Source organism: Limanda limanda, chromosome 9 (genome assembly GCF_963576545.1).
Source record: "Limanda limanda chromosome 9, fLimLim1.1, whole genome shotgun sequence".
Lineage (NCBI taxonomy): Eukaryota > Metazoa > Chordata > Actinopteri > Pleuronectiformes > Pleuronectidae > Limanda > Limanda limanda.
In genome coordinates this window covers 8,134,825-8,158,784 of record NC_083644.1, presented here as the reverse complement: position 1 = coordinate 8,158,784, position 23,960 = coordinate 8,134,825, and the positions used below count along the sequence as shown (strand labels likewise).

The 23,960-nt window shown below is 38.9% G+C and overlaps 5 protein-coding genes across 5 annotated transcripts; 1 reads left to right on the top strand and 4 right to left on the bottom strand.

Moving 5' to 3' along the window:
- The first annotated feature begins 671 nt into the window (after window positions 1-671).
- On the top strand, window positions 672-6,740 carry ttc4 (tetratricopeptide repeat domain 4). The gene is made up of 10 exons (XM_061078110.1): window positions 672-947; window positions 1,084-1,201; window positions 3,203-3,364; window positions 3,598-3,675; window positions 3,881-4,005; window positions 4,100-4,186; window positions 4,471-4,706; window positions 5,642-5,726; window positions 6,091-6,173; window positions 6,460-6,740. Exons 1-10 carry the CDS (start codon window positions 837-839, stop codon window positions 6,563-6,565), a joined length of 1,191 nt encoding a protein of 396 aa, XP_060934093.1. The 5' UTR covers window positions 672-836; the 3' UTR covers window positions 6,566-6,740.
- Window positions 6,741-8,031: 1,291 nt separating this feature from the next.
- Window positions 8,032-8,594, bottom strand: LOC133010592 (cornifelin-like). The gene is made up of 3 exons (XM_061078184.1): window positions 8,528-8,594; window positions 8,251-8,438; window positions 8,032-8,157 (listed from the first exon to the last, which is right to left on the bottom strand). Exons 1-3 carry the CDS (start codon window positions 8,592-8,594, stop codon window positions 8,032-8,034), a joined length of 381 nt encoding a protein of 126 aa, XP_060934167.1.
- Window positions 8,595-10,723: 2,129 nt separating this feature from the next.
- Window positions 10,724-11,944, bottom strand: LOC133010591 (cornifelin-like). The gene is made up of 4 exons (XM_061078183.1): window positions 11,872-11,944; window positions 11,284-11,343; window positions 11,008-11,195; window positions 10,724-10,915 (listed from the first exon to the last, which is right to left on the bottom strand). The coding sequence occupies exons 1-4, from the start codon at window positions 11,942-11,944 to the stop codon at window positions 10,724-10,726; spliced, it is 513 nt and encodes a 170-aa protein (XP_060934166.1).
- Window positions 11,945-16,802: 4,858 nt separating this feature from the next.
- LOC133011153 (placenta-specific gene 8 protein-like) lies at window positions 16,803-17,427 on the bottom strand. Its single transcript, XM_061078857.1, has 3 exons — window positions 17,361-17,427; window positions 17,085-17,272; window positions 16,803-16,991 (listed from the first exon to the last, which is right to left on the bottom strand). Exons 1-3 carry the CDS (start codon window positions 17,425-17,427, stop codon window positions 16,803-16,805), a joined length of 444 nt encoding a protein of 147 aa, XP_060934840.1.
- Window positions 17,428-21,291: 3,864 nt separating this feature from the next.
- Window positions 21,292-21,920, bottom strand: LOC133010590 (placenta-specific gene 8 protein-like). The gene is made up of 3 exons (XM_061078182.1): window positions 21,854-21,920; window positions 21,577-21,764; window positions 21,292-21,483 (listed from the first exon to the last, which is right to left on the bottom strand). Exons 1-3 carry the CDS (start codon window positions 21,918-21,920, stop codon window positions 21,292-21,294), a joined length of 447 nt encoding a protein of 148 aa, XP_060934165.1.
- Window positions 21,921-23,960: the final 2,040 nt, after the last annotated feature.

The window sequence follows — 23,960 nt, the reverse complement described above, 5'->3', positions numbered from 1 at the left end:
TTACTAATGTCTGAGAGCTGGCGTCTTCAGGATCTCATTTACTACTTTACCTCTATCAACACTGATAAGCAGAATTTTTAATGGTAAAAAATATCGGTTACATTATTTTCTGTTAATTATATATGACAACAGATTAAAAATACAACAGATAAAAATGAACTTCTATAGTGAACTCTGGCTTATTAATGTTTTAATAACTTTGTTTTTTTATTATCAGCTTTTGTTGAGAAGGAAGTGGAACTTACATCAAATCACTGTGTTTATGCACGGACCGTCATCTTTGTAGGATGTGTGTAGTTTGCTTCTGCGCAGGAGGTAAATTAAAAAAAAAAATATATATATATATATATATATATATATATATATATATATATATATATATATATATATATATATATATATAAAAATAAATAAATATTAACGGAAAATAAATGAAAAGTAAATTTTCACCATGGTCACCACTTTCAAATTTTCTGCCCATTTTGGTAAGAATTTAAGCATGTTAAAGCCCTCAAAAAGCCAATTAATTTGCCTGAATATTAATAATAATCCAATAATCCAAAAACAATTTCAATAGGGCCTAATAAATAAACAAATTAAATTATTATCTTTAGTTGAGGAGGAAGTGGAACTAACGTTTTAGTCACAGTTTCCTCACGGACGGCCATCTGTGTAGCACCAGTAGAACCCATGTGTAAACAAGCGTCGCTCTCCAGTTCTATGATAGAACCAGTACACACGGTGGGTTAGAGACAGAACCAGCACGTCCCAGTTCATTTAAAAAACCTTAAAGAACAAAACAAACCTGTATTCAGGAAACAGACGTTGACGGGAAAATGGCGTCGTCATCTAAACAAGATGAAAGTGACGACGACATGGACGAGTTCATGGACAAATTCAAGACCATGAAATATAAAAACGGCTTCAGTAAAGACAACTGGGAAGAGGTAACACTCCCAGTTCGATACTTCTGTGCTTAGTGAGCCTGTGTGTTGTTGTTAGCTACGAGGCTGCATGCGTATGTGTGTGTTTGTGTGTGTGTGTTTGTGTGTGTGTGTTCATCTCAGTGTGTGTCTCCTCCAGGAATTTGACAAAATCCCCATGTTCCTGAAATCAGTGCCCGATGAGATCAACCCGGAGGAATACCCGGAACTGGCCGCTATCCAGTCCATCATCCACAGCGAGGACAGAACTCCAGAGGGTGAGAGGAAGATCTGCAGACACACACACAGGAGGAACACTTATATATACTGTAATACTATATATACTGTACTATTTTTATATACTGTCTAACAATAACATTACCATCATATCAGTACTATTACCATCATCTTGCCACTGCACCTTATCTACCTATTTATCTTGTGTTTCTGTTTTTTTATTCTTTCTACCTCAATATTTTTTTATTTTATTGTATTCAAATATACCGGCTACTATGATGACTTAATTTCCCTTCGGGGATGAATAAAGTAATCTATCTATCTATCTATCTATCTATCTATCTATCTATCTATCTATCTATCTATCTATCTATCTATCTATCTATCTATCTATCTATCTATCTATCTATCTATCTGTCTATCTATCTATCTATCACTTCCCTTTCATAAAATAATCAAAGTGACCAGAATACAGTGGAATCACATCAGAGGAGGTTTCTCTTGAATAGAGTTTAAATGTCAGGGATAAAGTTGAAATATACTATTTTTTAAATGTCAATCAATCAATGTGTTTGTGTTTATACAGCAGTTGTCATTCAAACAAAATTTAACACCAAGAGTCTTTGGCTTAAAACTATTTTTGACGTTTTTACTTTATTCTTGTTTCCTTTGTTCCGGTTTCCCTTTCTTCTTCTTTTAATAAATTAGCTCTAAGCTCCTAGATAGATAGATAGATTACTTTATTCATCCCCGAAGGGAAATTAAGTCGTCATAGCAGCCGGTATCTTTGAATAAAATAAAATACAATACAATAGAATAAAATAAAAAATATTGAGGTAGAAAGAATAAAAAAACAGAAACACAAGATAAATAGGTAGATAAGGTGCAGTGGCAAGATGATGGTAATAGTACTGATGATATGATGGTAATGTTATTGTTACACAGTTTATAAAAATAGTACAGAATATATAGTATAAAATATAATATTAATAATTATAACATGTACACGTATAAGATAGATAGATAGATAGATAGATAGAGTACTTTATTCATCCCCGAAGGGAAATTAAGTTGTCATAGCAGCCGGTATATTTGAATACAATTAAATACAATACAATACAATAGAATAAAATTAAAAGGTAGAAAGAATAAAAAAACAGAAGCACAAGATAAAAATACAATAAAATAGGTAGATAAGGTGCATTGGCAAGATGATGGTAAAAGTACTGATGATATGATGGTAATGGTATTGTTAGACAGTATATAAGTATAGTACAGTATATATAGTATATAATATAACATAATATATATTTATATATGATAGTAATTATACCAATATAAAAGCAGTATATGGTAATAATGGCAGCAACAGTATATATAATAATAATAGTAATGGTGATATAATAATAGTAATTATAACATGTACACATAAATAAATATGTGTATATAGACTTATGTAAACAAGAATATACAGAGAGTATGATATGATACATAGTAGAAGTATGAATATGAATATAAGTATTTGACTATACAATAGGTAATATAATATGCTATGAATCTAAGAATATGTATACAGAGTGTGCAAAAGACAATATTATTGTATAAAATGATATATAATATCAATATGGTTTATATGCACACATATCACATATGATGTGAAGTAAGTGTATAAGGAGCGGTTGTACAGGTACACAGTGCAGGAGACATGTTTAGTGCAGTTCTGTGATGGTGGCTCTGACAGAGGTAGATGAGTTGAACAGTCTTATTGCAGTTGGGAGGAATGATTTCCTGTATCGTTCCTATATTTCGTATAAATATGTGTATATAGACTTATATATACAAAGAATATACAGAGAGTATGATATAATATATGATATATAATGGAGGTATAAATATAAGTATTTGACTATACAATAGATAATATAATATACTATGAGTGTAAGAATATGTAGACAGTAGTGTATGACCTGCAGTGTATGAAATAACCTGCTGCAGTCGTGTTCACCGAAAACTCTCTCATGACAGAGTTCATTTCTCCCCAGAACAAGCGAAAGCTCTGAAAAACGAGGGAAACGAGTTCTTCAAGGAGAAGCAGTACAAGAAGGCCATAGTGGCGTACACAGCCGGTCTGCAGAAGAAGTGTGGAGACCAGGAGCTCAGCAAGGTTCTTCACACCAACCGGGCTGCAGCACACTTCTATCTGGGTGGGGGTTTATTATTTATTCACCATACACTCACGGTCACAGCTGTTTGCCAGGGTTCCTACGGTCATGAAAAACCTGGAATAGTCATGGAATTGTAAAATGTGTATTTCCAGGCCTGGAAAAGTCCTGGGAAAAAATAAAATCCCAAAAGTTTTGGAAAAGTCATGGAAATTTGTTATATTCATATTTTCATGGGTTTGTTACGCATCTTATTGTCTTTTCATTTCTTGCAGGCAACATGCGCTCTGCACTGAACGATGCTGCAGCTGCAAAGAAGATCTCACCCGACCATCTCAAAGCCTTGATCAGAGGTGGGTCTCGCACATATACAGATGATTGGCGAGTGGCCGAAAGGAAAGTTTAATTTCTCGAAATCAGCTCAACTAAACACCTTTTTGAGTTTTTATGACGACTGAAGGATTCCATGGGTTCTCTTTCATATTTGGAAGGGGGAGGGCGAGGATATATTAATCATAACAAACTGTTAGAATGTAATATCTGCATGTGTTTACGCAGGAGCTCAGTGTTGCGTAGAGCTCCGCCACTTCTCCGAGGCCGTCCAGTGGTGCGACGAGGGGCTGAAAGTTCATCCGACCGACAAGAAGCTTCAGGAGCTGAGAGCCGCGGCAGATAAACACAGGGTACGGTCACTGCGGAGTTCTGAGGGGGGGCTGTTTTATTTATTCTGACTCTGATCTCATTCTCACACAAAGCCTTGTTCATGTGCTCCACTAGAGGGCAGTAGAAAGAGATGCCAGGAAGGTCAAGGTGAAAGAGAAGAAGTTGCATGAAGAGAAACAAGCTCTAGTGGCAGCTATAAAGGTAAGTGAACTAGAAACCTGATCTCCATTCATCCTTTCACTCCTGCCTCAGCCTCTCATCAGAGTTATCACGTTTTGGGAAGCAGGAATATTTTAAAATGTGTATTTATTTAAGATATACGAATGAGGTTCACGTCTGATTGATAATGAAGCATCTTGTGGAACATTGGATAATTTATTACACCTGAAACAATCAGTCAAAGCTGATATTTCTCTGCCTTTTAATAACCTTTTGCGGCCAGATCTAAATATAAGAGTGGATGCATATTGTTTTGCTTTCTGCAGGACCGCGGCATCAAGCTTCTCCAGTCGGCGAAGCCACGCGGTTCCGAGGACGAGCGTGAGGATGGAGGCTCCTCTGCAGTGATGTCACAGCTGAGTGTGGATGGCCTGGAGTCCCAGGAGGCCACGGGCCATCACGTGTTCCAGGACGAGCAGGGCTTCCTGCACTGGCCCGTCCTCTTCCTGTATCCTGAGCACCAGCAGAGCGACTTCATCTCGGCTTTCTGCGAGAGCAGCTGGTAAAAGATCATCTCCTTCTGTTTTTGTCCTCGTCACGACTGTATTTTTTATATTTCTGTGCTGATGATATGAAACAAGTTCTACCTGAATTTATGGGGCCCAGCTGGTTTACATATTTTTTCATTCTACAATGTTCTTAGTGTCTAGATATTTAAAAAAAAGGATCAGATCAGTCAGGGATACAAATTGTAAAACTAAAAAGTTAGCTAAGTTATCAAACTTCATAATAACGAAACAAAAGTTTTTATAGCAGATAATTTAGCTAAACTTGCTTTTCAAGAAAACCGAGTTAAAATAGAATACATTCCTGAAAACAGAAGATGTTGAATCAGTAAGTTTGTTAAAACAAGAAATCTTTAAAAAATTTGACAAAGCGATGTTAATTAATCGAAAGAAAAGACAATGTTAAGATTAATTCAAAAGAGTTTTCTTTTTTATTATGCAGTGGGAGTCAATTCCTACTATATATTATTTATTTAGGCATTTTATTCAGGTGCATGTTGCTATGTAACCTACATTACTGTCTCCTCTCTACTTGTGCTACTATTGTATTGCAATTATAACATTTCTGAAAATTACAAAGCTGCCCGTGGCTTAGAAATGTTTAATCCAATAGCAAAGATACACAATTATACATTATTTAGTGATGAGTTTAGTTTATTGAATTGCATTGAAAACACAAGGAGGGAACGCAGCCCTCTGCTCACTCCCTGTCTCGCCGTTTTGAAAATATAAATCCTGGATCGGCCTGTTTATCCAGGCCTGCTCCACATTATAATGGGTTCTCTCCACACTCACATCCCGCCTCTCAACAAAATGTCATGGAAATCTGCTTGGGTCGTTTTTGTATAATCTTGCTGAGATAAACATAACCTCTTTGGCACAGACGGCAAAATGTGCTTAATTGTTTTTATTTGCTTTGACCTTTCAACAGTATCGTTGATCACTTGACCGTCATGTTTGGAGAAGAACTCCCCCCCTGGGACTCGGACAGAAAATACCACCCACAAAATCTGCAGGTTTGTGTTCCTGGCACGACAGAGCAGTGTCTCTGCACGTAACATGCAATTCAGTTCTTTCCTTGTTCCTGTTTCTTTTCAGCACTACAAATAACAGCAATATTTCAAACCATCATAATGAATAATTAAAGATACAGTGGCAGTAATATTGTTTTGTTCCTTAAATGTTGTTCTTTTCTTGCCAACAATAACAGGACTGCTTTGTTTATCCATATTCCACCTTTTTTCGTCATGGAGATTTTTATTTCATCTACTGTTTTCTTATATTTACAAATAATGAACAGCAATGAATAGTCCAATGACCAAAAGAGGGGTCAGTTATGTAAATAAATAAAATAATCAATACTAATTCTCTTCTTTTCAGCTGTACTTTGAAGATGAAGAGAAGGAGACACTTTACCAAGTAAACCCAGAGACGCCACTGTTAAAAGTCTTGCAGCATAAAAGGTAAATCCACTGAGACGATGTGTGTTTGCAGTTTGAGGGACACCTGAGTGGGGGGGGGTGTCAGGCGTATCAGTCACATGGTTGATGTGTTTCCAAAGAAAACGTAGTAATGTGTCTGTAGCCTTAATTTAAAGGGACTCTACTTTGGGGCCTTTGTCTTTGCAGTAACCTAAAGATTAGGAGACTTTAAAATTGCTGTGTGTGTGTGTGTGGTGCTCGTTTGTATCAGTAAACTTCCTTCACCCTCTCAATGTTGTTTTCACGGTCTTATCTGTTCTGTTTACAGGTATTTCGTGAAGGCAGGAAGTCCGAGCTTCATCGTTTTGGTAACGGGATCCTCGTTCAGGGAGCAGTTTATAACGGGAAAGAAAGTACGAGAATTGAAATTGTAGATCAGTCTTCAAATCTCTGAATTTTAAGACACAAAATTATGTTTCTTTTCACCCCCAAAACACTTCCATTGTTTAAGAAAAAGGCACGAAGGTACATATGTGTGTGTGTTTGTGCCTCGGTTACACTGTACGAAACAGAATCTGAGTGTAAATGAAATAAATGAATTATCTAAGAGCCAAAGTTGTAGATTCTTTCTTGAATGGTTATTAAGTGAATTCTTAATTGATTACTCAAACACAAATTAATATAAATACAATCACAGTAGCGAGTTCGCAACAACAAGCTGCCGCTTCACATTGAGGAGGAACAGTTGAGTTGGTTCAGGCATCTTAACAGGATCCTCCAGGATGCCTTCTGGGAGGAGACCCAAGGGTAGACTCCGAATAAGCTGACGGGACTACATATCCCATCAGACCTGGGAACCGGCCGAACCAGGAAGAGATGAAAAGCACGGCCGGGGGAATGGGATGTCTGGAATACTTACCCAGCTACCTCTGTGACCTGATCTCAGGTAAGTGGGAGACAATGGATGGATGAATTAAATGGAGAAAGAAAACAAATGGTAATTTGTGTAAACGTGATGTAAGCAAAAGCAACATAATCTTAAATTCAGCTTCATCATCCACTAAACTTAATTTCTCCGGGCGCTCCTCCTGAATAAAGGACTGAGTGGAAAGTAAAGAACAGGTTTGATTTTAGATGCATTGATGACTAATGTGTTCCACTGCTTTCAGTCAATAATGGTTGGATTAGCTTCCTTTGTCTGAAGTTGTTTGACGGGTTATGAGTTTGTCCACTGTTGAGCCTGGTCCCCAGTGTCCCACCCAGTGTTCCACCCAGTTTCGTCATGCTTTCAGGTTCTTCTTGAATGGATTTCCTAAGAACTCCAGACCTGTCCTACCAGTTCTGTTCTGTTTTATTCCTGGTTCCTCTTTTCCGGCTGCAACTTGGTATAGAAATGATAATAAGTTTACGTGGCACCTTTTCAAAACAGCTGCTACAAAGAGCTTCACACAAACAATAATCAGAAACAACTAAATAAATTATTTATTAAGAATTAATCAATTACAAAATATTTTACATTCTTTTTTATTTTAAATGTGAAATTACGACTTATTGATCAGATCGGGTTGATTAACCTTCACATTTCTGATTGAACTGAAACCACCTTTGAATTTGAATGCCAAATTTCTTCAATTTGTATTTGACATAATAAAATAAATGAAATCAAGTACTATCATTTGTATTATTATAGAGGCCCCAATCTTTATTATTATCTTATTAATCTATAAATGTGATTATTTTTTTCACCCTGAAGTCATTCTGTAACAAAATCATCAGCAGCAGGATCTGATCTGAATTAAAAATCCCTTCAAAACAGAGCTTTGTATGGAGAAGCTGCAAATCTCAGTATGACGTCACTGTGACCCCATGTTGGTTCACAACCTAGGGGGTTGCCCCATCATCACTGGCGCGCCGGCTGATTGTTGATGATGTTCAAGCGGTCCTTGTCTTTTATCTCCCGATGCATCTGACACCAGGAGCAGTACACACAGAAACAGGAAATGGCGATGTCTTTACAGATAGAGCCCTTCAGAGACCGGAGTAAAGAAATTTGTCAATTCATCTAATGTTCTCAACCTGTAGTGAAATTTATGGTGAATCAGCTTTGCATGTTCCGCACCTTGATGCCGTGTCTGTTCCGAATGGAGGACCGGAGACTCGCGGCCGCGGGGGGAGCAAATAGAGGTATCCCACAGAGGCCCATCACAGCAGGGCTGAACAAGTCACATAAGGGGAGGCAACCGTTCTCTCCGAATTTTCCTGAAACCGTGCAGGCGAGGCAAGGACAGCACCAGAAGCCATAGCAACCTGAGATGAATTAGTGTTACCGAAGAATGTTCCTAAAATGTGAATCCAAAAAGTACAAACGCGACAAAAATTGTGGGTTTAATTCTTACAAGTATTCGTGTCCTCGAAGCAGTCGAAGAGACCGGTGTTCCACTCTCTCAAAGGTTGTGCTGCCATTGGATGTTAGAACGATGAACCTGTTTATACACATAAAAGATTCACAATTGAATGTCTTCGTAGTGGACTTGAAATGATAATGGAGCATTGCAGAGAGATTCCTCGGATACTTTTCCAGAGTAAATGACAGAGTCTCTATACGACAAAAACATGAGATCGGCATCTATAGATATGATGTGACTAAAATCCATATGATAAATTTTGATTTTTCAGTAAAAAGTCCAACCTTAGAATTACTCAACTTTATTTAATGGGATATAATTCAACACTATCAAGTCTCTTCGGTCACACAATATGTTTCTTGAACCTTGTTAACAACTAGAAATGACCAAGATGCTTCTGTTTCCCCGGAGAGGTTAAGGTTTAATGTCAAAACCCTCTTTCCCTCCGTGCTGTTCTTAAACAAGTCATATTCCATCGAACTACAACAATGTCAAATATTTGACAAAACTAAAAGCTCTTACCTGACCAAGCCGAGCACGTCCTGTTGCTGAGTATGTCTTGTTTGCAGCTCTGAACCTGTGTAGGAAGTGGAATTCCCTGAGATGAGGAGTGAGTCAGCTTTAAACTATGCTGCCAAACTTGAATCCCTGGGCAGAGACGAGTGGAATCAAAAGTACGTCATCAGTTTCTAGAGGGGAAACTTTCCCTTTTGTGTGTGTTTCTTTTCCTCATTTCACAGGTCTGTTCAAGTGGTGATGTTTATAAAGCCCAGAGGAAATGATCATGATGGTTTTAAATTGTCCATAATGTTTAAACATTGCACATGAAGTTACTAAACTATGGTGTCCTCAAGTGATGCTGTCAATAAAGACACCGGAGCAGCCATCTACCAAACGGGTTTTTCGGCCTTAAGATGTGTGACCCAGTTTTTGAGGTGTTGCAGTAGAACCGTGTTCTCCCCATTGTCAACTTGGGGATAATAAAAAAAAAATGTTATACCAATGCACCTTTCTAGGAACCGATGGTACCTTACAAGACATTAAATTAAACCCAAATGTTATTCAAGTAAAATCAAGTGTTAAAATCAGATTAGCAGAAGAAACAAGAAAGTAATATAATTTTAATATGTAAAATCAAATATATTTTGGGACAGTTATGCAACACTTTGGATGCTGCTGTAAAATCTTGAAGAAGAAGAATGTCATCGTCTTGTCAATGATGTCGATGACATGATGGCAGAGCAGTGAGCTACTGCGTCACCTACTGGTTTCCTAGTGATAATTACCCACTGGTTACTCTGGTCTGCTTTATGGACACCAGTGAGTGAACTTTGTTTTCTCAAACTTGGATCATTGATAATGTTAAATAAAACTCAGTGTCTGTGAAGTTAAAGTTTAGTTTAAAGTTTATAATAATTTTGATACTCTCATAACTCATGAAAATAAAGTTATTAGGTGAGCTAGCGTATCTCATCTTTTCTAAAAGTGTAGGATAGTTGTTTTGTGTGTCTAGCCCTGTACAATGTTGTGTCTTGTGTATGTCAAGTGAGTTTTTGAGGGTTAAACCACAGCCATAGGATACTGTGAAAACTCAGTATTCAGTTGGAGTACTTATATGTTGGGACCTGGTAATTGTGAACTACAGTTCGGCCTACACGTGTAGTCATAGCCTGAGCACATGTTTTTCTTTTGTTCTGGAGACAAACCAGAGCCTCCAGAACTCAGTCTCCCAGGGTGCTTCAGGGTATAGAAATAATAATAAATCTATTTGGCAACTTTTAAAAACAGCTACTACAAAGAGCTCCACAAAAAACAATAATCAGAAACAACTAAATAAATCATTTATTAAGAGTAAATTAAATACTAAATCATTTACATTATTTTTATTTAAAATGTGAAATTACGACTTATTGATCAGATCGGGTTGATTAACCTCCACATTTCAGATTGAACAGAAACCACCTTTTAGCTTTGAAAGCAAAATTTCTTCAATTTGTATTTGACACAATAAAAAAAAATGAAATCAAGTACTATAAGAGAGGCCCCAATCTATTATTATGTTATTAATCTATACCTGTGATTATTTTTTTCACCCTGAAGTCATTCTGTAACAACCATCAGCAGCAGGATCTGATCTGAATTAAAAATCCCTTCAAGACAGAACTTTTTATGGAGAAGCTGCAAATCTCAGTATGACGTCACAGGGATCCCATGTTGGTTCACAACCATAGGGGGTTGCGCCATCATCATCACTGGTGCCGGCTGATTGTTGATGATGATCACTTGGTTCTTATTGAGATCTTTTATCTCACGATGCATCTGACACCAGGAGCAGGTCAAACAGCAACAGGAAATGGCGATGTCTTTACAGATAGAGCCCTTCAGAGACCAGAGTAAAGAAATATGTAAATCATCTAATTTTTTCAACCTGTAGTGAAATTTATCATGAATCAGCTTTGTATGTTCCGCACCTTGATGCCGTGTCTGTTCCGCATGGAGGACCGGAGACTCACGGAGACAGGGGGAGCAAATAGAGGTATCCCACAGAAGGCAAAAGCAGCGGGGCTGCACAAGTCACATAAGGGGAGGCAACTGTTCTCTCCGAATCTTCCTGAAACCGTACAGGCGAGGCAAGGACAGCACCAGAAGCCATAGCAACCTGAGGTGAATTAGTGTTACCGAACAATGTTCCTAAAATGTGAATCCAAAAAGTACAAACGTGACAAAATTGTGGGTTTAATTCTTACAAGTACTCGTGTCCTCGAAGCAGTCGAAGAGACCGGTTTTCCACTCTCTCAAAGGTTGTGCTGCCATTGGATGTTAGAACAATGAACCTGTTTACACACATTAAGGAAAAGGGCAAAAGCTCAGGTTTAGGAATTAAACTACTCGATTACCTTGACTTTAAATTCCCAATTGAATGTCTTCGTAGTGGACTTGAAATGATAAGACAACAGTAATGGAGCATTGCAGAGAGATTCCTAAGATACGTTTCTACAGTAAATGACAGTGTCCTTAGATGACATAATCATGAGATTAGCATCTATAGTTATGTGACCAAAATCCTTTGATAGTACTTTGATTTTTCAGTAAAAATTCCAACCTCAGAATTACTAAACTTTATTTAATGTGATATAATTCAACACTATTAAGTCTTTTCAGTCACACAATATGCTTCTTGAAACTTGTTAACAACTAGAAATGACAAAGATGCTTCTGTTTCCCCGGAGAGGTGAAGGTTTATCGTCAAAACGTCTTTCACTCCATGCTGTTCTTAAACAAGTCATATTCCATCGAACTACAACAAAATTAAAAACAAAACTAAAAGCTCTTACCTGAGCAAGCTGAGTACGTCCTGTTGCCAGCACGTCCTGTTGGCAGCTCTGAACCCGAGTAGGAAGTGGACATGCCTGAGATGAGGAGTGACGTCTGGTGCATTTCAGATTAAATCTATGCTGCCAAACCTGAATCCTTGGGCAGAGAGGAGTCTTAAAAAAAGCACCTGCTATTAATAACCTGTTGTTCATTTTATTCATTTATTTTTACTACTTGTTAAAACCTTAATGTTAAAGATAACATTAGTTTCAAGAGAGGAAACCTTCCCTTTTGTGTGCGTTTCTTTTCCTCATTTCACAGGTCTGTTCAAGTGGTGATGTTTATAAAGCCCAGAGGAAAAGATCATGATTGTTTTGAGTTGTCCATAATGTTTAAACATTGCACATAAAGTTACTAAAATAACCTGTCCTCAGGTGATGCTGTCAATAAAGACTCCGGAGCAGCCATCTACATCGAAGATGACAAGAAAAAAACAAGTTGGGAGAAGGACGTCCATCAAACTCCACAAGTGTGTGACCCAGTTTCTGATGTGTTGCAGTAGAACCGTGTTCTCCCCATTGTCAACTTGGGGATAATATAATAATAAAACATTTCATACCAATGTACCTTTCTAGGAAACGATAGTACCTTACAAGACATTACAATTAAACCCAAAAGTAATTCAACTAAAATCAAGTGTTAAAATCAGATTAGCAGAAGAAAACAAGAAAGGTAAAATGTAAAATTAAATTTATTTTGGGACAGTTATGCAACGCTTTGGATGCGCTGCCTTAAAATCTTGAAGAAGAAGAATGTCATCGTCTTGTCAATGATGTCAATGACATGATGGCAGAGCAGTGAGCTACTGCGCCACCTACTGGTTTCCTAGTGATAATTACCCACTGGTTACTCTGGTCTGCTTTATGGACACCAGTGAGTGAACAATGTTTTCTCAAACTTGGTACATTGATAATGTTAAATAAAACTCATTGTGTGTGAAGGTGGGTTTAAAGTTTATAAAACTTTTGATATGCATAACTCATGAAAATAAAGTTATTAGGTGAGCTAGTGCATCTCAATCTCTTTCTAAAAGTGTAGGCTAGTTGTTTTATGTTTCTAGCTCTGTATATTGTTGTGTCTTGTGTATATCAAGTGAGTTTTTGAGGGTTAAACCACAGCCATAGCATACTGTGAAAACTCAGTATTCAATTAGAGTGCTTTTATGTTGGTACCTGGTAATTGTGAAATACAGTTCGGCCTACATGTGTAGTCATAGCCTGAGCACATTTTTTTCTTTTGTTCTGGAGACAAACCAGAGCCTCCAGAACTCAGTCGCCCAGGGTGCTTCAACATCACACAGAGGTGTGAAACCCAACCGGAGACACAAGTTTCACCCACTATTGGTCACGCTGGGCCCCATGACCCATGAGGTCACATGGCCAATATAAGCCCAGTTCTCCCTTCCTCCTTTTTCCTCTTTCTACCAAACCCTCCGATAGGAGGTCACCTCTAGGGTTGGGTACCGAGAACCGGTTCCAATATGGAACCGGTTCCAATACAACCGGTACCTACCCGGACCGAAATGCAACGGAGATTTCGGTGCCTCATTTCGGTGCCTGAGCCAATTGAAGACTGAGGTCTCCGCTCGTCCCGCCTCCTCACACTACCGCTCCTTCCTTCACGGGAAGCGGCGGCTCCCGCGGACGCGGCTGCCGGTGGACAGACACTTGTCCCCGCGCCCCGCGTGCATCAGGGCTCCCGTGCAAGTGTGTGTGGGGGGGATCTCCTCGTGAGACCTCTCCCCGGCGCTGGCTGCCCCCCCCCCCCCGCCGGGCGCATTTCCTCCTTGGCGGGGCTCCGGTACCGGCTCCGGGCGGGAGGAACGAAGACCACGCCGAGAAATGTTTCATAAAAGCGACCGCATTTTAGGGGGACGAAGGCGGGCCGAAGCCTGCCTGCGACAGCCCCAGCCGCGGAGACACGGGGGTCTCAGAGTGATGGGAAAGCGACCTTCAGTCTTCATTTGGCTCAGGCACCGAAGTCAGAGTCACGAGTCAGAGTGTGTGTGTTTTGTATTTATTTTTATTTATTTAAGTATAGTGTAAACTTTTGTTAACAGTTCGTATGTTATTCATAGTTTTAAGTTCAAAAGGGTTTTGTATTTATTTATATTTATAATCTACTTTATACAGTTAATATATTTGGCAATAAAAAAGCCTTTCTTAGTCAAGTATCGTTTTGTGCATTTTTTTGAAAAAAGTATCGGTTCAGGCACCGTTTAGGCACCGGTATCGTTTTAAAAGTATCGGTTAGGAACCGGTATCGGATAAAAACCAAACGATACCCATCCCAAGTCACCTCTCTTTCTGCTCAACCTCGAGGAGGGCTACAGCTTTCCACTCACCGAGCGAGGGAAACCTCCTCCCAATCCAAGCTCTACCAACCTTCAAGCAGGCCTGCCTGGAGCAGACTGCTTAAATCTTCCAAAAGGCAGCTACGCAAGGGCCTTTCCTAAGAACCAGCAAAAGAGCTGCATCACACAGCAGAACCACACGAATATGAGCCAAGGTCCAGCAAAACGACTTCACTGGACTTCGAACAGCACATCAACCTTTTTACCCTTTCCATGGGCGGGTAACACAACTGGGTTTAATAATTATACTAGGCTAAGCAAAGACTGTTTGTTCGATTCCCTGTGATGTTTATACGTTCAATTCGTGTTGTTGTGATATTTTGGTTACAAGATATTTGAAAGTTAATGTTAGTTATGTTATGCTCTTCACGTCTCTCTTTGCATGCAACAAGCTACTTTCTCTAACTTGGCACTGACACACACATGCATATCTCCACACTCATCTCTCTGACCCCGCCACACGTCATAGACCTTCCAAATAACCTTCTAAAAAGTGGCCTGCCGCCATTTTGAAAGCACACTCACTCACACAGGCACACACACACTCATACTCACATCTTTATATAGCAAGGACATCTTTAGTAATTTGTGTTTTTGTACTTTATTATCTTCATAATAAATGTTTTTCTTTCACAAATGTTTAAATCAGGGCTGTCAATAGATTAAAAAAAATTAACTAATTGATCTCACATTTTGAAATTCATTAATCTAGATTAATCGCGATTAAAAGTTTGTTTTTCTCCTAAAGACTAAATCTTATAAATTAACGAGTAATCACTTCAGACAGCCTGTATTTTACACAATGTTGTGTTTTCAAAGAGGCTCAGGCCTATAACACCTACCTATAAAGTGGCAGCCAGGTCGTTAAATATCATGTATGATAAATTGTGTAAATTTTTTTTTTTTTTAAAAACAGCTGAAAATATTCCCAATGTCTTTGGAAACAATAACACTTCGTCTTTCTTCATTGAAACATCCAGATTAGTAAAAGGTCAAAAAAAAAAGGTGTATTTGAGACACCATTGGTACTCTCATCTTTAACATTGAACAACACACACAACAGCATAACAAGTGGCCTTGGTAAACTGAACTGACATTCAAATATGTCATGTTAAAGTGCAAAAACTGAAAGTGCAAACAAACATGAAAATTAAAACAGGAAGATCTCTGCTACTTTAAAGGTCCCATCGTATGCCCATTTTACCACAGTTGATATGGTTCCTTGGGGTCTTAATGAAATGTCTGAGACATATTCTGGTCAAACTACCACAAGGATAATTTTAAACAGCACAATTTTTACCCTGTCTAAAACAGCCCTCCTCAGATTGACCTGTTTTGAGTGCTGGAGACGAAGATACAATCTTGCAACCATATCGTTTTGAACCAGAATCAGGTGGAAAGTGCTGACTGACGTGCAGTGGTCACTGGTGAGGGAGACGCTGGCAGCTTGCTCGAGGAGCTGAATTTTCTTCCGCACACCGGAAGTAAACAAAGTTGCATTAACTGCGTTAACAGCCCTAGTTTAAATTAATCTTGCAAAGTGTGACTTTTGCCAACCTCTACACTGTCAATAACTCTATATCCTTCAAATTTACTATCTGTATGGTAACATTGGTCATAGTTATTCATTTAATTGTTAATCAGAGTTCAAAATTTGTAGGTAGTACTTTTATGAGACTTAATCAATACATTTGCTCTCTTTTCTCTTCCTTTGAAGGGTGGTGCCTGAGGTAACTTTAATCAATTCAAGTTATTTCATATTATTATTTTTGATAATCATATATTTTTTTCATATAACGCCAAAAGATACACTATTTTTTGGTGTCACGTTTAATGTATTTTTGCACAATATATGGTTGTTCCGTCCTATAAATTAATGTATTTGGTAATTTGATAACTTTACCATGGTGGCCAAATTGATAATCTTCACCTGGAGGTGGATTCATGCCAGAATCAGTGGTCCTTTGAATGGACGTAGGGGGGAAGTACGAGAGACTGACTGCTGTCGGCACCATGACGGCACGGGGCTGTTCAAAATGTGTTTTCCATGATTCCATGTTCGCACGCCACGGGGGAGTGTAGTCCCTGAACCGGGTTGAGGTATGCAACTGGGTAGAAATAATAATAAATCTATATGGCACCTTTTTAAAACAGCTGCTACAAAGAACTCCACACAAACAATATCAGAAACAACTAAATAAATCATTTATTAAGAATGAATAAAATACAAAATGATCTACAATATTTTTTATCTTAAATGTGAAATTACGACTTATTGATCGGATCGGGTTGATTAACCTCCACAATTCATATTGAACTGAAACCACCTTTTAGCTTTGAATGTAAAATTTCTTCAATTTGTATTTGACACAAAGAAATTAAATAAAATCAAGTACTATAACAGAGGCCCCAATCTATTATTGTTATTAATCTACACCTGTGATTATTTTTTTCCACCCTAAAGTCAATCAGCAGCAGGATCTGATCTGAATTGAAAATCTCTTCAAGACAGAACTTTTTATGGAGAAGCTGCAAATCTCAGTATGACGTCACAGGGATCCCATGTTGGTTCACAACCATAGGGGGTTGCGCCATCATCACGGGTGCCGGCTGCGTGTTGATGATGGCCACGCGGTTCTTATTGAGATCTTTTATCTCACGATACATCTGACACCAGGAGCAGGTCAAACAGCAACAGGAAATGGCGATGTCTTTACAGATAGAGCCCTTCAGAGACCAGAGTAAAGAAATATGTAAATTCATCTAATGTTTTCAACATGTAGTGAAATTTGTGGTGAATCAGCTTTGCATGCTCCGCACCTTGATGCCGTATCTGCTCCGAATAGAGGACCGGAGACTCACGGCCGCGGGGGGAGCACATAGAGGTATCCCACAGAGGGCAAAAGCAGCGGGGCTGCACAAGTCGCATAAGGGGAGGCAACTGTTCTCTCCGAATCTTCCTGAAACCGTGCAGGCGAGGCAAGGACAGCACCAGAAGCCATAGCAACCTGAGATGAATTAGTGTTACCAAAGAATGTTCCTAAAATGTGAATCCAAAAAGTACAAACGTGACAAAATTGTGAGTTTAATTCTTACAAGAACTCGCGTCCTCGAAGCAGTCGAAGAGACCGGTGTTCCACTCTCTCAAAGGTTGTGCTGCCATCGGATGTTAGAACAATGAACCTGTTTACAAACACAAAGGAAAAGGGCAAAAGCTCAGGTTTAAGATTAAACTTCTCGACTACCTTTCCATTAAATTCACAATTGAATGTCTTCGTAGTGGACTTGAAATGATAAGACAACAGTGATGGAGCATTGCAGAGAGATTCCTCAGATACGTTTCTACAGTAAATGACAGTGTCCGTAGACGACAAAATCATGAGATCGTTATCTATAACTATGATGTGACCAAAATCCTTTGATAGTACTTTGATTTTTCAGTAAAAAGTCCAACCGCAGAATAACTAAACTTTATTTAATGGGCTATAATTCAACACTATCAAGTCTCTTCAGTCACACAATATGCTTCTTGAACTTGGTTAACAACTAGAAATGACCAGGACGCTTCTGTTTACATGGAGAGGTGAAGGTTCAAAATCCTCTTTCCCTCCATGCTGTTCTTAAACAAGTCATATTCCATCGAACTACAACATATCAAATATCTGACAAAACTAAAAGCTCTTACCTGACCAAGCCGAGCACGTCCTGTTGCTGAGTATGTCTTGTTGCCAGCACGTCCTGTTGACAGCACGTCCTGTTGGCAGCTCTGAACCCGAGTAGGAAGTGGTCATGCCTGAGATGAGGAGTGACGTATGGTGCATATCAGATCAAATCTATGCTGCCAGACCTGAATCCTTGGGCAAAGAGGAGTCGAATCAAAAGTACCTGCTGTTAATAATGTGTTTTTCATATTATTCATTTATTTTTACTACTTGTTTAAACCTTAAGGTTAAAGATAACATTAGTTTCCAGAGGGGAAACTTTCCCTTATGTGTGCGTTTCTTGTCCTTATTTCACCGGTCTTTTAAAGTGGTGACGTTTATAAAGCCCAGAGGAAAAGATCATGATGGTTTTGAATTGTCCATTATGTTTAAAATTGCACATAAAGTTACTTAACTAAACTGTGGTGTCCTCAAGTGATGCTGTCAATAAAGACACCGGAGCAGCCTTCTACCAAACACGTTTTTCGGCCTTAAGCTCGAAGATGACAAGAAAAGTCAACAAGTTGGGAGAAGGACGTCCATCAAACTCCACAAGTGTGTGACCCAGTTTCTGAGGTGTTGCAGTAGAACCGTGTTCTCCGCATTGTCAACTTGGGGATAATAAAAAAAAATATTTCATACCAATGTACCTTTCTAGGAACCGACAGTACCTTACAAGACATTACAATTAAACCCAAAAGTAGTTCAACTAAAATCAAGTGTTGAAATCAGATAAGCAGAAAAAAACATCCGTCAATACATATGAGACAGGAAAGTTAAGACTGTTTATTCAATTCCGTGTGATGTTTATAAGTTTGATTCGTATTGCTGTGATATGTTGGTTACAAGTTATATGAAAGTTAATGTTAGTTATGCTATTCTCTTCACAGTCTCTCTTTGCATGCAACAAGCTACTTTCTCTAACTTGGCACCGACACACACACACGCATATCTCCACACTCATCTCTCTGACCCCCGCCACACGTCATAAACCTTCCAAATACACATTTTTCTATAGTAAGTACATCTTTAGTAATTTGTGTTTTTATTAGGGCTGTCAAAGTTAACGCGTTAATCTATGAGATTATTGTGCCCGATATTAATGCGATAAAATCTTTTAACTCAGTTAACGCAACTTTGTTTACTTCCGGTGTGCGGAAGAAAATTCAGCTCCTCGAGCAAGCTGCCAGCGTCGCCCTCACCGGTGACCACTGGACGTCAGTCAGCAATGACAATTACCTTGGTGTCACAGCTCATTTTATTGACAATGTATGGAAAATTAGATAGAAGTAAGAAGTAAAAAAAACAGAGGCGCGATATACAGCGGAGAACTGTGCGAAGGAATTCCTCGACGCACTTCAAACACAGCCCGTCAAAAGATAAGTCCCGTCTGAATGAAAGCACAGCAAACTGCACAAGGACAGCAGGCAGAGTCGCTAGTTCAAGATGTTGCCACCCGGTGGAATTCTGCCTTGGAGATGATCAAACGGATCCAGCGAAACAAGGGTCCGCTCGCTGCCACCCTGGCTCAGCACAAGACCAACATCTCGATGTTGATTTCACCAAAGCTGGCTAAACTGGAGAAGCTACTTGAACCATGCAGGCAACTCCACTCTTTCCGCCCACTCATGTGAACTTTTTTTCATCTTCCTCGAACTGTGTGTGTGTGTAGTCCTACTCTGCGTTGTGCAGAGCTAACCGGGCTGCTAACTGGAGCTATGGGCAGTGGTAGCTGGAGCTAACTGCTCCAGCTACCACTGCTCCCACTGCGGGCCTGCGCTGGGGAGCTGGGGCTCCAGCAGCCAGGCTTCGGCCCACCTGACTCTGGTTCAAAACGATATGGTTGCAAGATTGTATCTTCGTCTCCAGCACTCAAAACAGGTCAATCTGAGGAGGGCTGTTTTAGACAGGGTAAAAATTGTGCCGTTTTAAATTATCCTTGTGGTAGTTTGACCAGAATATGTCTCAGACATTTCATTAAGACCCCAAGAAACCATATCAACTGTGGTAAAATGGGCATACGATGGGACCTTTAAAGTAGCAGAGATCTTCCTGTTTTCATTTTCATGTTTGTTTGCACTTTCAGTTTTTGCACTTTAACATGACATATTTGAATGTCAGTTCAGTTTACCAAGGCCACTTGTTATGCTGTTGTGTGTGTTGTTCAATGTTAAAGATGAGAGTACCAATGGTGTCTCAAATACACCTCTTTTTTTTGACCTTTTACTATCTGGATGTTTCAATGAAGAAAGACGAAGTGATATTGTTTCCAAAGACATTGGGAATATTTTCAGCTGTTTTAAAAAAAAAAAATTTACACAATTTATCATACATGATATTTAACGATCTGGCTGCCACTTTATAGGTAGGTGTTATAGGCCTGAGCCTCTTTGAAAACACAACATTGTGTAAAATACAGGCTGTCTGAAGTGATTACTCGTTAATTTATAGAATTTAGTCTTTAGAAGAAAGACAAACTTTTAATTGCAATTAATCCAGATTAATGAATTTCAAAATGTGACATTAGTTAATTTTTTTTAATCTATTGACAACCCTAGTTTTTATACTTTATTGTCTTCATAATAAATGTTTTTCTCTCACAAATGTTTTAATGAATGTTGCATTAGTGTGAATTTTGCCAACCTCTATACTGTCACTAACTCTATATCCTTCAAATGTACTATCTATATGGTAACATTGGTCATAGTAATTCATTTAATTGTTAATCAGAGTTCAAAATTTGTAGTTAATACTTTTATAAGACTTAATAAATTTGCTCTCTTCCCTTCCTGGATGTTTCAATGGAGAAAGACGAAGTGTTATTGTTGTTGAACATGATTCCATGTTCGCACGCCACAGGGGAGTGTAGTCTCTGAACCGGGACGAGGTATGCAAATGGGTATAGAAATAAAAACTAATCTATATGGCACCTTTTAAAAACAAACGCAACAAAGAGCTCCACACAAACAATAATCAGAAACAACTAAATAAATAATTTATTAAGAATGAATAAAATACAAAATGATCTTCATTATGTTTATTTTAAATGTGAAATTACGACTTATTGCTCAGATCGGGTTGATTAACCTCCACGTCAGATTGAACTGAAACCACCTTTTGGCTTTGAATGTCAAATTTCTTCAATTTGTATTTGACACAAAGAAATACAATAAAATCAAGTACTATAACAGAGGTCCCAATCTATAGTTAAGTTATTAATCTATACCTGTGATTATTTTTTTCATCCTAAAGTCAGTCAGCAGCAGGATCTGATCTGAATTAAAAATCCCTTCAAGACAGAGCTTTGTATGGAGAAGCTGCAAATCTCATTGTGATGTCACGATGACCCCATGTTGGATCATAGTCATAGGGGGTTGCGCCATCATCACCACTGGCACCGGCTGATTGTTGATGATGGCCACGCGGTTCTTATTGAGATCTTTTATCTCACGATACATCTGACACCAGGAGCAGGTCAAACAGCAACAGGAAATGGCGATGTCTTTACAGATAGAGCCCTTCAGAGACCAGAGTAAAGAAATATGTAAATTCATCTAATGTTTTCAACATGTAGTAAAATTTATGGTGAATCAGCTTTGCATGCTCCGCACCTTGATGCCGTATCTGCTCCGAATGGAGGACCGGAGAGTCACGGCGACGGGGGGAGCAATTAGAGGTATCCCACAGAGGGCAACCGAAGCAGGGCCGCACAAGTCACATAAGGGGAGGCAACTGTTCTCTCCGAATCTTCCTGAAACCGTGCAGGCGAGGCAAGGACAGCACCAGAAGCCATAGCAACCTGAGGTGAATTAGTGTTACCGAAGAATGTTCCTAAAATGTGAATCCAAAAAGTAAAAAACGTGACAAAATTGTGGGTTTAATTCTTACAAGAACTCGCTTCCTCGAAGCAGTCGAAGAGACCGGTGTTCCACTCTCTCAAAGGTTGTTCTGCCATCGGATGTTAGAACAATTAACCTGTTTACAAACACAAAGGAAAAGGGCAAAAGCTCAGGTTTAAGATTAAACTTCTCGACTATCTTTCCATTAAATTCACAATTGAATGTCTTCGTAGTGGACTTGAAATGATAAGACAACAGTGATGGAGCATTGCAGAGAGATTCCTCAGATACGTTTCTACAGTTAATGACAGTGTCTTTATACGACAAAAACATGAGAGCGGCATCTATAGTTATGATGTGACTAAAATCCTTTGATAGTACTTTGATTTTTCAGTAAAAATTCCAACCTCAGAATCACTCAACTTTATTTAATGTGATATTATTCAACACTATCAAGTCTCTTCGGTCACACAATATGCTTCTTGAACCTTGTTAACAACTAGAAATGACCAGGATGCTTCTGTTTCCCCGGAGAGGTGAAGGTTTATTGTCAAAACCCTGTTTACCTCCATGCTGTTCTTAAACAAGTCAAATTCCATCTAACTACAACATATCAAATATCTGACAAAACTAAAAGCGCTTACCTGACCAAGCCGAGCACGTCCTGTTGCCAGCACGTCCTGTTGGCAGCTCTGAACCCGAGTAGGAAGTGGACACGCCTAAGATGAGGAGTGACGTCTGGTGCATGTCAGATTAAATCTATGCTGCCAAATCTGACTCCTGGGCAGAGACGAATCCAAACAAAAGTACCTGCTATTAATAACATGTTGTTCATTTTATTCATTAATTTTTAACTGTTTGTTAAAGGAGACATATTATGCCCATTTTACCACAAGTTTATATGGTTCCTTGGGGTCTTAATGGAATGTCTGTAACATTTTTTGGTCAAAATACCACAAGGATCATTTAAAACAGCAGCCTTTTTACCCTGTCTAAAACAGCCCTCCTCAGATTGACCTGTTTTGAGTGCCCCGCCCCCCCCCCCTCTCTCTCACCGCTCCGCCCCCCCCTGTCACTCACACACACACACACACACACACATTCACGTCTTAAATCTCTCCTTAGCATACTTAAGGTTGCTAAAATAATTTTAAGTCACTGTCCTACACATATATTTCTGTATTCGTTTGTTGTGTTTCTTCATTGAAGCAACAATTTTCAAACTTTTACACCTTCTGATAAAGATGTACATTTATTTAAATACATGCATTAGATATGTGTGTACACAGTATATAATTGTATGTGTACATTAGGTGTATCAGAGCGCCTCGAACATCCGGCATCTGTCCATTTTATACAGTAGATCTTCGTTCCTCCCTCCTCGGAAGTGCGCACGCGTAGGCCATCCTCCTGGCTTTTGGAATACGGAAGTAGAACAGGGAGACACTCCCAAAAGACGCTATAGTTGCTCGACAACGAGTTTTACTACAAGAACGTCCTTCAACCTCAGATGCAATGTGGGCCAAAGGTGTTTACAATTGGAGAAAAGATTATTATGTTTCAGCTTATATCAAAACAAACCTCACTGTGTAAACATTCGCAGCAACTGAACCAAAACAAAATACAGAATTAAGTCAACAACGTCACTCTGTCTGACCTCCACGACTTTATCAGACAGCCCCTGGAACTCTATGTGAGTTTAATGAATCTAATGAAATTATGCTTTAATACAAAAGTTAGAAATGAGATTAAGTTAACGTTCATTCTTAATTTGTAGATTAACCCCTAGGAAGGAAAGTTATTATTAAAATAATTTGTATGAATGCCTAATATAAAGCTAAAACTACTTCTATCTTTATTGTTAAGAGTTCTTTCAGACACAACCTATAGTTAAAAGTTTGAAATTCCTAACACTACCGGGCCAAAACATACACAGAAAAGCTAGCGTTAGCCCGGTGTTAGCTGCGGGACGTCCTCGCTGTTTTCTATTTATACATGCTGCTTCTACCGGGACAAAACACACACAGAGAAGCTAGCGTTAGCCCGGTGTTAGCTGCGGGACATCCCCGCTGTTTTCTATTTATACATGCTGCTTCTACCGGGACAAAACACACACAGAGAAGCTGGCTTTAGCCCGGTGTTACCTGCGGGACGTC

Coding starts and splice junctions, on each gene's coding strand:
- LOC133011153 (XM_061078857.1), bottom strand. CDS start 17,427: ATGGCAGCACAACCTTTGAGAGAGTGGAACACCGGTCTCTTCGACTGC. Junction 17,273..17,360: donor CTTCGAGGACGCGAGTTCTT/GTAAGAATTAAA, acceptor AATTCATCTCAG/GTTGCTATGGCTTCTGGTGC. Junction 16,992..17,084: donor GGAGCAGATACGGCATCAAG/GTGCGGAGCATG, acceptor TGGTCTCTGAAG/GGCTCTATCTGTAAAGACAT.
- LOC133010592 (XM_061078184.1), bottom strand. CDS start 8,594: ATGGCAGCACAACCTTTGAGAGAGTGGAACACCGGTCTCTTCGACTGC. Junction 8,439..8,527: donor CTTCGAGGACACGAATACTT/GTAAGAATTAAA, acceptor AATTCATCTCAG/GTTGCTATGGCTTCTGGTGC. Junction 8,158..8,250: donor GGAACAGACACGGCATCAAG/GTGCGGAACATG, acceptor CGGTCTCTGAAG/GGCTCTATCTGTAAAGACAT.
- LOC133010590 (XM_061078182.1), bottom strand. CDS start 21,920: ATGGCAGAACAACCTTTGAGAGAGTGGAACACCGGTCTCTTCGACTGC. Junction 21,765..21,853: donor CTTCGAGGAAGCGAGTTCTT/GTAAGAATTAAA, acceptor AATTCACCTCAG/GTTGCTATGGCTTCTGGTGC. Junction 21,484..21,576: donor GGAGCAGATACGGCATCAAG/GTGCGGAGCATG, acceptor TGGTCTCTGAAG/GGCTCTATCTGTAAAGACAT.
- ttc4 (XM_061078110.1), top strand. CDS start 837: ATGGCGTCGTCATCTAAACAAGATGAAAGTGACGACGACATGGACGAG. Junction 4,006..4,099: donor CCGCGGCAGATAAACACAGG/GTACGGTCACTG, acceptor GTGCTCCACTAG/AGGGCAGTAGAAAGAGATGC. Junction 4,707..5,641: donor GCTTTCTGCGAGAGCAGCTG/GTAAAAGATCAT, acceptor ACCTTTCAACAG/TATCGTTGATCACTTGACCG.
- LOC133010591 (XM_061078183.1), bottom strand. CDS start 11,944: ATGTCCACTTCCTACTCGGGTTCAGAGCTGCCAACAGGACGTGCTGGC. Junction 11,196..11,283: donor CTTCGAGGACACGAGTACTT/GTAAGAATTAAA, acceptor AATTCACCTCAG/GTTGCTATGGCTTCTGGTGC. Junction 10,916..11,007: donor GGAACAGACACGGCATCAAG/GTGCGGAACATA, acceptor TGGTCTCTGAAG/GGCTCTATCTGTAAAGACAT.